This window comes from Molossus molossus, unplaced genomic scaffold, assembly GCF_014108415.1.
Source record: "Molossus molossus isolate mMolMol1 unplaced genomic scaffold, mMolMol1.p scaffold_m16_p_17, whole genome shotgun sequence".
NCBI classification, from domain to species: Eukaryota; Metazoa; Chordata; class Mammalia; order Chiroptera; family Molossidae; genus Molossus; species Molossus molossus.
Window position 1 is genome coordinate 14,384,162 of NW_023425352.1, and position 14,599 is coordinate 14,398,760.

Here is a 14,599-nt window from a genome sequence, read left to right on the forward strand (position 1 = left end):
ACAAGGGTTCCATTAGGACCAAGGTGGCCAATTGTGGATCCCAACATACAAGGAAAGACGATTGGTCAATGAATATTTGGGAAATTGTCCATTAAGTGTCAGCTCTGTTCCAAGTTCTATGTGCCTAGCACTTAGTGGGCACTTGCATGTTTGTCGGCTAAATGAACAGACAAGAACATGTACGGAAGACCTACTATGTGCCAGGTAGCGCAGCAGGAAGTACCCTATCCTGTCTCATTTAACTGTGCTTATACTCAGCAGGATTGTGGCTTTATCCCCATTTTATAAATGAGGGAGCTGAGATTCTGACAGGTTATGGAACTTACCCCAAATCTCACAGCCAGTAAATAGAAAGGCCAGCCTGGCTCCAACATCTACCCTCTTTCAACTAAACCATGTGCCCACCCGCCTGTGGCCTAAAGAGCTATTCCCAACCCGATGGATCATGTGATCTGTTTGGGAAAACGAGCCTAACTAAGAAAAGCAAAGATTGCTGCATCCAGGTTTAACAGCCCAGGCTCAGCACGCAGAGGACACCCCCCTCGCTGCAGAATGGATGGAAAACCTGTTACACTGTTAAGACAATGGAGAGAAATTCCTCCTGACCGAGCTCTGGGCTGTGACACTGCAGGCCACGGGCCTTTGTAATCCCTGTGTTTGTTTCGGTCCTGCAGGTGAGCCCCTACGCCGCCTACCTGCACGACTCGGTCCTGCTCTACGCTCAGGTGGTGAAGGTCATGCTCAAGGCCGGAGGGGATTTCCAGGATGGGCGGCAGCTCATCAGCACTCTGAAAGGGTTCAATCAGACCATACTGCAGGGTAAGTGGCTTGATGCTGGGGAGATTTAGAACTCAGGCCCCCGTCTCGTGTCCGTGGGGCGCCGAGGTGTTAAGCATGTGCTCAAGGCCTCTTTTAGGGTCTGCCTCACACTGAGTCTTCTGGAGGGGTGGTTGAGGCTAAACCTCCCAGTTGCCACGGTCCACTCTTTCAGCTCTGTCTAAAAGGGTGCCTGGACCAGGTGAGGGGACATCTGGGGCATCTCCAACCGCCCCCCCCTCCCACCCCGGGCCCGGAGTCTCTCCCACAGCTGCTCTCAAACTGGTCTGTCAAGAATAAAACAAGAGCGTGTGACTTGCCTCCTGGGGTCACTTCCATGCTCCTTTTCCTCCCACCTCTCCCTGATGGGGCCCTGGGCCTCACTCATGACTCTCAGCCTCTAAAGATGGGGCCAGCCCCTTTTGACCTTCCTTGCCAGGGTAAGGGTAGGTGTGGATGTGAACTGTTTTGAAATCATCCTTAGAGCTGATCAACTGCTGTCATCTTTTGGTATTCCAATTTTCTCATTTGTAAGACAGAGATAATACCTCCTGCCACATGTAATAAGCATAGCCTGCATTTACTGAGGGCTTACCTTATAGCAAGCTGGGTGCAAGAACTTCTGCATGCTATCCCGCTTAATCCCCACACAGCCAGGAGCTGATAGTGCTATTGCTCTCTGTATTATACAACACAGGGGAGTAAACCTGGGGTGGAAAGGTCATGTACTTGTCCAAGGTCACACAGTTACTACATGGTGGAGCCAGAATTCAGAAGGCCTGCCTCTCTCCAGGGCTCATGTTCTTCACTGCTAGGTGACACTGAGGTATAATAAAGTATATCCAGGCCTCGGCACATAGTATGTGCTCATTAAATGGTGGCTGTTTATGTATTCTTTGGCTTATTTTTTCATTTAATAAATTAGGACCTAAACTTATCTTAAAACTTAAATAGGACAACCAAGGTCTGCTCTTTGGGGTTTTCATAGGCCCAGGTCACCTGTACCCCGTCAACACCTTTCCCAAGTGGAAATTTTAACCTGCTTCCCTCCCTTCTTTTCTGCCAGACCCAAAAGCATTTGTTAAAAAGGGGGGGGGGGTTGAGGGGAGTCTGTTTTCCTGCTCTCAGTTTCGCCCTCTCTGCCAGATCATTTATTTCCTCTTTCTGCTCTTTTAGAAATTCCTAATTAGGCGCGAGTGAAGGGCAGAGAGTCCCTTTAAGAGAACTCCAGGCATGTCACTTTGGGGCTCTGGAACTCAAGCCCGGAAGTCCCTCCACCCCTCCCAAACCGCCTTCTGTTCCCTTACAGGCTGCAGGACCGGCCCTTGACAGAATCAGGATATTGTCTCTGTTTCTTGTGTTCCTTTCTGCCATTGGTGTCCAGGACCACAGCCTCAGAAGTAGCCAGTGCCACAGGCCCTCACACCAACTGGGAAGAGGCCCCCAGTTGGGGAAACCGAGGCCCCATCCGCTCTTCGCCCAGTGAACACGCTACACAGAGAGCAGCGGCCCTGGCGGCTGCATAGGCTCCAGCCCCTTTCCTGTGCAAACCTCGGGGGGAGCTGGGCTCCACCCCTACTTTAAGTGCCCCAGCGCGCATGTGCACAGCAGGGAGGTGTGGGGTGGTGGGAAGAACATGGCCCCTGAGACCCAATAGGCCTGCTCTTCCTGCCTGGAAACTAGGGGTTTTCCCCCCAAGCCTTCTTGCTAGGAGGGGATGTTGGCACCTCCTCTCGCGGGCCTGCTGGAACTAGGCGTGAGCAGTCACCGGGCCCATCCTGCAGTGCCCCGCACGTAGTAGGTACTAAATAGATGGTAATTTTGAGTCCTGTCCCCACGGGAATGCATCGGCTGGACGTCCTGTGTCAGAGCACGGGTTGTATGTAGTTTGGGGTGGAAGAGATCTCGGATGTGCATGGGTTGACCTCATCCTAAGTGAGAACAAAGAACACACGGCCAGGACTGAGCGCCACGCCAGTGCCCGAGCTCACACCAGCACCCGGAGGGAGGAACGGGCAGAGCAAAGCTTGGCAGCTCTGCCTCGGGGCGGGGCGGGGTGAGGAGGACCCGGCGCCAGGAGGAGGCAGCCGTCCCCAGTCTCGGCCAGCTGCCTCCACGTCATTTGGCCTTGTTTTGTCGCACCTGATTGTTCTAAGAAAATAAATCTTGGGTCTTAGTTGGAAACTGAAAAAAAAAAAAACTGGCTTGGTCTCCCCCGGGTAGGCCGAACAGAACACATCCGCCTGCCCAACGTGGCCCTGCGCCCCACTGGGGTACCACCTCTCAACTATTTGTTTCCTTCTCCTCCTTGACCCTCTCTGATTCCCTGAAATGGCAAAAATCTCACGCTGCTTTCAGTGGCTGCTGGGGAGGGGGCTTCGCTGGCATCAGTTCAGTCCCGAGTTCCTCTCTGTCCTCCCTAACCATGCATGGTCTCCTCTCTCTCCAGGAGTCACTGGCCCAGTGTTCGTGGACTCCCAGGGAGAAAGGCGCATGGATTACTCCGTCTACGCCCTGCAGAAATCCAGAAACGGGTCCCTCTTCCTTCCTGTGCTCCACTATGACAGCTCTCAGAGAGTAATCAGGTACTGGCGGGCCAGAGCGTGCTACAGGAGGCGCTCTGGGCGGGGAGGGCGGGCTGGGGTCTTACTAGAAGACCAGTTTGTGATCCAGCTCTCGGAATCCACCATCCCTTGTCGGGTGCACTTCGAAAGCATACGGATCGACTGGATCAGTGATCGTGCCCTCGACTGTGGGAATGGCTTGGCCACTTCAGCCTGCACACAGTATCCTCTAACTGCACCTCCAGGGGGACCCGGGCTTCCTCTGCTTCTCCAGGAGGCGAAGTCAACTGGCCCGTGGTCCCACAGAGGAGCCCTGGCCCGGGGTGGGGGGTGCAGTGGGGGGGGGGGGGCGGAGCACAGTCAGGGAAATACTCCTCGGATCAGGCTGACTTGAAAGCAGAGAGCCCTGTGGATTCCAGGCCTCAGGAAGCCCCAGGAAAAGTCTCTGTTAGCGTTCGCTCGGCATAAATCAATGAGAAACGGAAAGGATAAAGCATAATTCAATTTCTACGTGCCTCTACCATCGCCATTCCCCATCCAGATTTGATTTGACACTTTTTCCTCTCCTACACTTACGGAATTTTAATCTCTCAAAATGGGTTGGCCCAGGAGATAAAATAACCGTGGCAGACGAGGGCCTCGGGATTGTGGAAACAAGCGTTCTCCATGCAGGGGGATGTTCTGCTCTGCGAAATGGCGAGGCGCCCCATAACAAGATTTGTCTATGTCAAACATGGGAGACAGTCCCTGCAACACTGGAGAATTGGCACATCATCTTTTAAATCAGAAGTGACATGGTTTAAATCAAAAGATTGAATCAGCTATCCTCCTCTGCAAAAAGATATTGCTTTTTCATGAATTAGATTACCTGAAGGCTGGATTTGAAGAGTCAAGGTGAGGTGGGAAATTGGATGGGTCAGCGGACATTTGAATTAAGGAACCAAGGCCTACTGTTTGCAAATGACATGTGCATTTCATTTGCCCGTGCTATACCTGAGGTAGAGACAAATAGAATAAATCAAGTGGGCACTGGCCTTTAATTGTCTTTTTCTTTTCTTTTCTTTTTTTAAGACGCATGAGGAATTTCTCCACTGTTACTTGGCCTCGCGGCTCTCTTCCTGCAGACAGACCTGGCTGTGGATTTTCCAATGAGCTCTGTGAAAGTGAGCTCACTTTTACAGGTCTGTGTGGGCTCCTGGAGGCCACAGCAGGAAAAGACTCTCTGTAGCAGGGCTTTTCAATAGCAACGGCACTATTGACATTTTGGGTGGGATAATCTTTGTTGTTGCAAGGTAGAGGAGCTGTCCTGTGCATTGCAGGCTTCTTAGCAGCATCCCTGCCTCCCCTATCAGACGCCAGTGGTACCCTCTAGCTGTAACCACCCCGAGTATCTCCAGATGTTACCAATATCCCCTAGGGAGGCAGCATCACCCACCTCCCCACTAAGAACCTCTGCTCTAGGGAAACTCAGCTCCTGAGATTTGAAGTTCAGGAACTTTATTTCTAAGGAGGAAGAAAGAGTCTAGACAGGGGAGTGTTTCCCAGTGGTTAGAGACCCAACCCTGGCATTAGATGGATCATACCTGAGAAGCAACTCTAAGGAGAGCACATAATAAATGTTTAATAAAATGTGGTGGCAGTAGTATTAGAAGTCATCATTTTTATTTCTCTACAAGGAAAGTTTATAGAGGAGGAAGTGAGCGCAGTTGCCATGGGAACCAGAGGGAAGGTCAGAAAAGCATTCCTGGAAGAGACAAGTCTGAAGGGTTGCCTGGTGCCTTGATGCATCTGCTCAGCAAGGCAGGGCTGGGTCAAGGATGTTTTTACTTCTACTCTTAGGCAGTCCTGAGTAATGATATGTCTGTGCCCTCCAGGTACAACTGCTGTGATTCTCACGATGGCCTTCCTGATGACTATCTTGGGGACTGTCATCATAGGTCTGATTTTAAGGATGCAGAAGGGAAAACAGCAGAGGCAAAATAGAAACATTTGGTGGCAGATCAAGTATAATGACATCACCATTCTGCCCCAGGACAAGGTAAGGCCACACCTGGTCCAGACGTCCACTTTCCTGCTAACTTCTGGTGCTTTGTGGAAGGGACCTCAACCCGGAGCTTAGGACAGCAGCGGCTGACTCATTTATAAAGTGAGCGCTTAACGGAGCGTTTTGAGCCCTGAGTTCTGGTTGCAGGCCTACCATTTCCTTGCTGAATATCTCTGGGAACATCATGTCTGGGCCTCAGTTACTGAATACTTAAAATGATCAGATGGTCTCTAAAATTCCCTTCAGCCCTGTTACCCTGTGGGTGTCAGCTCAAATTTTAAAGCTGTTTTCTGGAAAGCATCTATCTGTCTTCAGAAGCATATTAGCTCTTTTAATCTACTGACGACTGCCCTGGCCAGTTTGGCTCAGCGGTTGAGCGTCGACCTGCGCACCAGAGGGTCCTGGGTTCGGTTCCCGCTAGGGGCACGTACCACACACACACACACACACAAATCTACTGACGACTAACACAGGAAGGGTCGTTTGCTCAACACACACATGTTGCACATCTACTATAGGTCAAGCAGAGCTCAGAGTGGGGCTCATGGCGTGGGGCTCACGGCGTGGGGCTCACGTGTGGGACGCACGGCGAATGAGCTGCAGCCAAGGGAGGCGAAGCTCCCAGAGGTGCCTAAGGATGAGGCAGAAGCCCTGCAGATGGAGGAATTCCGTACCTCAGCATGGTGAGGGCTTCAGAGAGGAGATGACATTTGGGAAGAGTGGGTTTGCTAGTGGTGACCAGGAGAGAAGTATCACCGGGTATTCCAAGGTGTGGGGTGCTCGGAGCTGGGGTTTTGGCACACATGGTAGAACCACTGTTTGATAAATACATAACATTTACATAATTTCAAAAAGCACTGCCATGACTTTTTTTTTAATCCTCACCCAAGGATAGTTTTTTCCAATGGATTCTTTTTCTTTTTCTTTTTTTTTTAGCGAGTGTAAGGGAGGGAGGGAGATGCAGCGAGATAGAGAGTGAGAAAGAAACATTGATGCGAGAGAGACACATCTATTGGTTGCCTCCCACATGCACCTCGACCAGGGCCAGGGATCAAACCTGCAACCCAGGTACATGCCCTTGACCAGGAATCGAACCCACGACCCTTTGGTCAGTGGGCCAATGTGCTAGCCCCTGAGCAACACCAGCCAGGGCACCAGGACTGTCTTTTATACATATTTTAGTTTGACATTTTTAAGTATCTTTTCTTTCCTTTCTTTTTTCTTTTGTTTTCATTATTGATCAAACACTGTAATCTTTGCAAGCCTATATTGATTATTCTGGAGCATTTATTGCCTTAGCAGAAATGTTCTTTCGTCTGGAAAGATAGACTTGAGTTTCTATTTTTTAATAAGAGCTCTTTTTTCCTGGGGCGATGGGGTCAGTTTTACTTTCAGCTCAATTTATTAAAAACCCACAACCGAAATAAATTGTATTCCAAAGTTCAGCAGTTTTACAATTTCAGTTAGAACTTTCTCAGGCATAACATGGTACTCAAGATATTAAAAGAATAACAGGATATGTCAACCTGCTATTGAATCAGGATCTATGTATCAGAACAAATGTGTGAATCTTAAACATCTCAAAGCAAAAAAATAAAAATAAAAAAGTGTTCTATCTAGAATGTTGTCACTTTTTTAAAAAGCACTAAACCAAGGAATACAGTTTGGTTCTAACAGGCATTTAAGTTAATTGTAAAGATAAAGAACACATTATGGGTCAAAATCAAGCATTCCTCTCATATATATATTTTGTTCCTGTTATCTCGACTTTACTTTCAGAATTGTGGTTTATAGAATTAGTTCCCTTTTATTGGTATTCTTACATATACTATTCATTTAATACAAGAGTTATGAGTTTTTTTTTAAAAAAAAGATGACTTGGCAGATACCAAGTCATGGCTCCAATATGCTAAGACCAGGAGATTGGGGTTTATTAGGAAGTCATTTTCAGATGTCCTTGGGGATTCTGGGGCTCACTGGCCTGGTCACGGGGTGAATAGTAGAATAAGGGTACAGGTGTAGTAGGATTAACTCTGAGCCCTTCATTTCCTTCTCCAACCAAAGCAGCTCTGATTCTCCTAGTTTCTGCATCAGGGTCCCAGGTAAGGCTCTCCTTGCAAAACAAAGTTCTTTAGCTTTAAATACATTCTCCTGGTGTTGGGGAGGTGCTGGGTGTATTCAACTTAGAGGTGACATGGTTAGATGTTTATTTAGGAAAATCACTCCGGCAGCAGGTCACACATCTAGTTAAGTGCCAGAGCCAGGACTTGACTTTGGGCAGTCTGGCCCCAGACCCTGCCTCTTAGCCCTGGCACTATCCATGGTGATACAGACGCAAGAGTGATGCGTGTAGCAGTTAGACCCTCACACCTCCGGCTAGAGAGGTCAGGGTTCGAGTCCTGATTCTCTCATTATCTGTGTGACCTTGATACTCATTTTCCTCCTCTACAAAATGCATGGCCTCTTCATTAGTTGCTCACGCTACTGAGCACCTGGACTGTGTCCTGTCTTGCAGCCATCCCAGAGAGGCACACCTGTGTCCAGAGGGAACAGCAGCAACGCGTCCAGTGTGAAGACGTCTGGGGACTCCAGCTCCTTTGTCAAGAGCCAGCAGGGGGAAGAGCTCTTGTATGCCCCAGTAGGGCTTTATGAGGTACTTCTGAGAGCAAGGTGGCTGCAAGAAGGCTGTGTGTCTGTCCCGTGCTCTGCATGTCCCTTCTGTCAGGCAGGGCATTCTGAATAAGAGGGCAGTCTCCAGGTAAACGCCTGGTAGTCCTCTGACTCGATTTGTGTTTCTCAACCTTATGTGCCTATGAATCACTTTGGATTACTTTAGCACTGATGAAGCAGTCATGGGTATTGATGCTTCTACGGTATAAAATGCAGATTCTGACCCTGCCCAGTTTGGCTCAGCAGTAGAGCGTCGGCCTGCGGACAAATGGGTCACAGGTTTGATTCCAGCTACGGGCATGTACCTCAGTTGCTCCCTGGTCAGGGTCATACAGGAGGGCACCAGTTGATTTTGGAGGAAAAAAAAAGTAAAAAGCAGATTCTGATTAGCAGTTCTGGGGAGGGGCCTGAGATTCTGCATTTTCCCTAACAAAGTCCTAGGTGATTCCTATGCTGGCTTCTGGATTCGACTCATCCTTGTCAAATAGAACTTTCCATGAATATGGCAATATTCCAAATCTGCTCAGTTCAGCATGGTGGCTACTAACAGCATGCGACTATGAAACATTACTGTGACTGGGAAACTGAATTTTAAATTGTATATAATTTTCATTTCATTGGCAGCATAGGGCTAGTGGCTAGCTTATTGGACGGTACGGTCCTAGAGCATGGATCACGTCACTTTGGTACCCCAGCACTGGTAATCAGTCATGGGTATTGATGTTTCTAAGGTATACACCAGCTGAACCCTGCAGCGGAATTCCTGCTGCCCCTTCTCACCCTCTCTGCCGTACCCTGACCACATGGCCGTCTGTGCCTAGCAACTCCTTTAGAAGGTCAAGTCCCCTGGGGAAAATTTTTGTAAAGAAAAAAATCTGTATTTATTCTTTGACATGGAAGTCCCGAGGAGTTGGGCAGAACACTGCAAGGAAGGGAAAACGTGCTCCTTGCTTTAAATTGGGTTTAGAAAAGATTGGAGCCAAATCCTTCCCTAGGCAACCAAACCTATTTTCCTGTGTGCTTGTTTGTGTTTTCAAACTACAAGAACACTCCTTGCATATTATCACCCATAAAACCCCGAGGACCCCTCCATTCACAGAAAACTGCCTGTTAGGGTCCACTAGCCATTTAGAGATGGAAGCCAACATCATGTCAACATTGGTTAATCTTCCTAAAACGTGTCCCCTCCTCTCACTCATACACCATCACTGGGTCCCCCGCGTCTGCTGACTGTGAAAGCTTCTCGAGGCTCTCTACCGCCTAGCCCCAGCCTACTTTCAGAACCTTTGTCCCCCTTCTTGGCCAGTATCTTACATGCATCCAATTGGTCTTGGTCTGGTTGATTATGTCACGTATGTTTCACCCTCAGAGATGCCATGTCTGCTGTCCCTCCCCCACACATCTATAATCTTCTTATCCTTCAAGGTTCAGTTTAAGCATCACCTCCACTTCTTCCCTTAATTTTTAAACCTTTTTTTTTTTTTATTGATTTGAGAGAGAGAAACACTGATGAGAGGAAATTTGGCTGCCTCCTGGTATACCCCTACTGGGGATTGAGCCTGCAACCCGGCATGTGCCCTGACCAAGAATCAAACTGGCGACCTCTCGGTACATGGGACAGTGTTCAATCCACTGAGCCACACCGGCCAGGGCAAGCATCACCTCTTCCAAGGAGCCTTTCCTTCATCCCACAGGGATCCCTTCCTCCTGGGAACTCATCACAGTCCTGAGTTCTTTGCAATTAATCCCACAGTGAAAGTGGCAGATCTTGGGTTGACATTTAATTAATACTGGGGCTTACCTTCTCTTGTGTCTAGGCTCCATCTGTTCTACCCAGACCTTTCCAGGTTATGGTATATTTTTGTGGAGATTGATTAAGTGACTCTGTCAAAGCAGACTCAATAGGTAACAACAATAAGATATGCCATTTACTAAAAACTTAATATGTGCCAGGCATTGAGTTAGCAGTGTTAACATTTTAAGATTCACCCTCGCCAACAACCCTATGAGGTAGGTGTTATTTTTTATCTTCATTGCACAGATGAGGAAATTGGAAAGGTTAAGTCCGTTGCTCGAGATTATGTCGGTAATAAGTGGTAGAAATGGGTTTTGAACCAGGTATCTCATCCCAGACTTACTCTTATGGCCTCAACTCACTATTCCCCTGAATGGCAACGAGACATTATTGTATAATAGAAAAAGCGTAGTGTTGGCGCCCGGTGTTTCGATTCTGGCTGTCCTAGCTACAACTGTGTGACCGCGGCCAGGTTACCGAACTGCAGTGACCCCCTCTGGAAAGGGGCTAATTGTTCTCACCGTGCTGGCCTGGGATGCCTGTTAAATGAGATCGGATGCGGAGCAGCTGGCTCAGCACCTGGACCTAGCACGGGCCACCCTAGGGCTGGTTTGGGCAGTGAGGAGCTTGATGAGACTTCTCATAGGCTGTTTCTTCCCAGTCTTCCTGCTCCTCTTCCTAGCTCATACTGAGTACAGCTTTTTCTGGATCACATTCTACTTTGTCTCTGGTTCCAGGGAAACCATGTGGCCATTTGCTATGTCAGTGACCAAGCAGAAGCCTGGATCAGGAAGCCAACTGTGCTGCAGGAAATCCGTCTGGTGAGGTCCCCACCCTGGGAGGAGACAAAGTGGCGCTGTTTTCTGGCTCTCCTTGCCAGTTTCCTGTTCCCACCTGTGGTGGGAGTGGCCCCTGTCCAAAGGAGCATGGGTGGAAAGCAGCCTCTCCTAACTTGGCCCCCACCCCACCCCCTGACAGACAGCCCAGACGTTTGACCTCAGACGTTTTGACCTGACTCAGGCACCCAAGGCCTGGGAGCCCTCCTAGCCTTGCTCATTTCCCTTAAATCTTCCCTTAAGTCATATGAACCTGACTTCCGTTGAGGAGCAGGTTCAAGGAAGGTGAGCAGCCATCAGAGACACAAAGAACGAAGATGCAGAACTAAGACCAGGAAGATTTAAGGGAAATGAGCAAGGCTAGGAGGGCTCCCAGGCCTTGGGTGCCTGAGTCAGGTCAAAACGTCTGAGGTCAAACGTCTGGGCTGTCTGTCAGGGGGTGGGGGGTGGACCAAGTTAGGAGAGGCTGCTTTCACTTCTTGCTCTGAATCTGTGATCTGCCACAGCCCACACACGGGTATTGACCGCCATCAACACCAGGCAGCATGGCTGGGTCTATTGACTGTGAGGTGCTTTTAGTTAATCCCCGGGCTCAGGTTAGACTTTGATCATTCCTCTTGTTTATATGCCAGAGGCAGACTACCCGGGTTTGCCTCCCAACTCTGCCACTAGCAAGTGGTATGATCTTCGACGTGTTACTTTACCTTTTGAGCATCGGTTTCCACATCTGTAAAATGGAGCAGTTATAGTTCTTCCCTCATAGGGTCTTTGTGAGAATTAATTAAAGTGTGTAAAGCATGTAGCCTAGTCCCTAGCACAGAAGACATACTATAATCATAAGCTATTATTACCATCATTGTTTTCAGGTGTATGAATTAAGGCACGAAAACATTGTTCCTTTCTTTGGTGTTTGCACAGAACCACCCAACATCTGCATTATCACTCAGTATTGCAAAAAAGGAAGCCTTAAGGTAAGTACAATAGCAAGTCTTACCTTTGGTTTGGTTAGTAGCAGCTGATGAGCTTTATCAGAGCTTTTGCCCCTTCGTCCAAGAGCAGTTCCTCTCTGGTCTCATTGCAAGACCTGAATTACCTCGTCGGGCTGCCTGCAGGGGATCAGATTAGCCGGTGGAGTTGCCAAGTGTCTGGTTTCCTTTGTTCCGGGTGAAAAGCCCACTGAGCTCGGTTTCTTCTCCTTAGCTGTCCTAGGGACTCCTGAATTGCATTCCTGGGCCCATCCTACCTATGGTATGTAGCCATTCACTTTGTGTCAGGAACAAGGAAGTGTTTATAAAACTGAAGACTGCATAACTTTCTCAATATTGAGTCAGGTTATGATATTTCTTGGGAAATTTTTCAGCTCTGTCTCAGGTTGTATTATTAGTTCTGGTCAAAGCCATCCAATGTATTGGAACCAAACTCATTTAACATATGAAACTCACTGTGCTTCAGGTTGAATCACTGGCGATATTTTAAATAACTGTGTTTTTCAGGATATTTTGAGAAATTCAGATAACGAAATAGACTGGATATTCAAGCTCTCGTTTGCATATGACATAGTCAATGTGAGTATAACATATACTTATTTAAAGAACAAATACCATAGTGTTTTTGAATTGTTCTGTGTCTTGGATGAAATCAAACTGTAATCTTTCCCGAAAATTCTGGTCCTTCTCAGATCTCCTCTTCAAACAAAGTGATCCCACTTCCAAAATCTACCACTTTAATCAGATTTCCCATTCTTTTTTTTCTCTCCCTGATCTCAAGTAAATAATAAGAGAGTAAAGTATTTTACACTAAAGTTGGAAGGGATGCTAGGTTTACCCAATCGGGAAAGAGCAGGGTATTTACATTTTAGAATAGAACGTTTTACCCAAAAGAAAATTTAATTACGAGAACATAAAGCAAGCTGGAGAAGGGTTTCCTAAAATCCTTCCTTTTCCCCAGTCCCCGATTCCTTTCCCCAGAAAAATGGGGTCAGTGCCACAATAACCACAAAGCTGTTCCGCAAGGGGTGCAGACCTTTGGACTTATTAGGTAAGCAACCAGAATCTTTACTTTGGGCAAACAAGCCTGTGGTGGCTATAAAAAACAGAGGATAATATTTTTAAAAAAATAGCTAATATATTTCATGCTTACTTTCTAGCACTTTGTCTATATTAATTTACTTAATTTTCACAACAAAATATAAGGTAGGTCTATTATTCACCCCATTTTATAGATGGGAGATAAGTCAGGTCAATATGGACCGAGGCTGTTCTTCTGAACCTGGGCTAAAAGACAGCTGTTCTTTCTAAACTCGCTGCATCTGCTTTATCCTAAGAGGAATCCAAGCCAATGACCTGGGATTGGGTTCTGGTGACAGATCCCTTTAGCCTGACAACCATCAGAAATGGTCATCATCTGTGTCAATCGATAGTCCATCCATCAGCCAATAGACTCCTGTGGGCAAGACCCAGCCTGGGTGTTGTGAGGGGTACAAAGGTGAAACCCACGCTCTGCCCTTCTGGAGTAGAGGGCCAGTGACTCACAGTGACTTTGACTTTTGGTCCCCTCTCTGGACCTCAGCCTCCTTGTAGGTTAATGGATGAGGTGGGCCTCTTGACATCCAAAGGCTTTTCTTTCTCAAGGATTTAATTGCTCTTTGTTTCTAAGGAGCTGAGTCTTAATGGCCAGGTGAGACTTTGATTTCCTAGGCCTTGATGGAAAGCAAGTTAGACAAACAGCAACCTCCTCGTGATTGGGTCCCTATGGGCGACACTGGGCAGACTCTGTTATTTCAGTAAACTTTATTGAGCATCTGTTAATGATTTATCTTACTCTGGGCACTTTTGTAGGAAGACAAGGACTTGTTTCTAACTTTAAATGACTTAAAATCTAGCTAGAGAGAAAAACAGAAAACAGGAAATGTACATATAAAATTGTTGAAGTGGCAGTGGTACAGTTATAAAATAGGAGAACATGACATGGCATCCCCTACTCCATGACTGGCTCCTCTCTCCTTCCCTTCATCCACTTCCCCGTCCCTACCCAGCAAACCCAGGGAAGTACTCTTGTCTTCCCATGATCTGTCTTCAGCCCCATTCAAAACAGCCAGTGTCGTTTATTTGGGATGTGAAGAGAAAGCTAGTGAATTCTCACCAAGGTATGAATGCCCAGTAGACTCAGCCTTTGAGTGTGGGCATTTGGCTTTCAAGAAGCATGAAGCCAAAAGTTTCTCTGGAGAAATGCCGGGTGGGTGAGAATGAAAAGTAAAGAGGGAAATCCCGGGTCACTGAGTCTGTCCCCTACTCTGTGCTGGAAGGACAGCGTGACACTTTGGTTTGGAAGGATCATCTTCTCTTGAAATGGAGTTTGCACAGGATGAGACTGGTTAAGGACGTCACAGTGAGCTAGGTCAAGGTACATTTAGGCACTTCAAGGTGAATTACTCGACCAGTATTCCTTGAAAGGGGACTAAAAGTAACCCGAACTTGACTGCAGCCTCGCGGAGCTCATGGGTGACTTCCACATGAACCCAGGCACTGGGCCAACCTCTGTGGGCCAGATTGAACTTCTGGCCACCACATACCAACCACACAAACAAGTCCTGCCTGACCAGTGTGGCTCAGTGGATTGAGCATCATCTCATGGACTGAGAGGTCCCAGTTCAGTTCTCGCTCAGGGCACATGCCCAGGTTTCAGGCTCGATCCCCAGTAGGAGGCAGCTGGTGGATGTTTTTCTCCCACATCGATGTTTCATCTGTTTAATGAAAACATTAAAAATTATATGTGTAGCTTGCATTACGTTTCAAGTGAATGGTGTTCTAAGTCATTCACAATGAACTTTATTATTAATTAATCAACTCCAATATTAATATTAAGATTTACTCCA

General features: G+C 47.5%; 1 protein-coding gene across 1 annotated transcript in view; it reads left to right on the forward strand.

The window, feature by feature from the left end:
* LOC118632693 (guanylate cyclase 2G-like) overlaps nucleotides 1–14,599 on the forward strand; it is a 42,148-nt gene that overhangs the window by 9,013 nt on the left and 18,536 nt on the right. Inside the window, 7 exon segments of the mRNA XM_036265924.1 lie at nucleotides 675–819; nucleotides 3,266–3,568; nucleotides 5,255–5,418; nucleotides 7,940–8,077; nucleotides 10,627–10,710; nucleotides 11,592–11,696; nucleotides 12,219–12,290. Coding sequence (XP_036121817.1) covers nucleotides 675–819; nucleotides 3,266–3,568; nucleotides 5,255–5,418; nucleotides 7,940–8,077; nucleotides 10,627–10,710; nucleotides 11,592–11,696; nucleotides 12,219–12,290 — 1,011 coding nt within the window.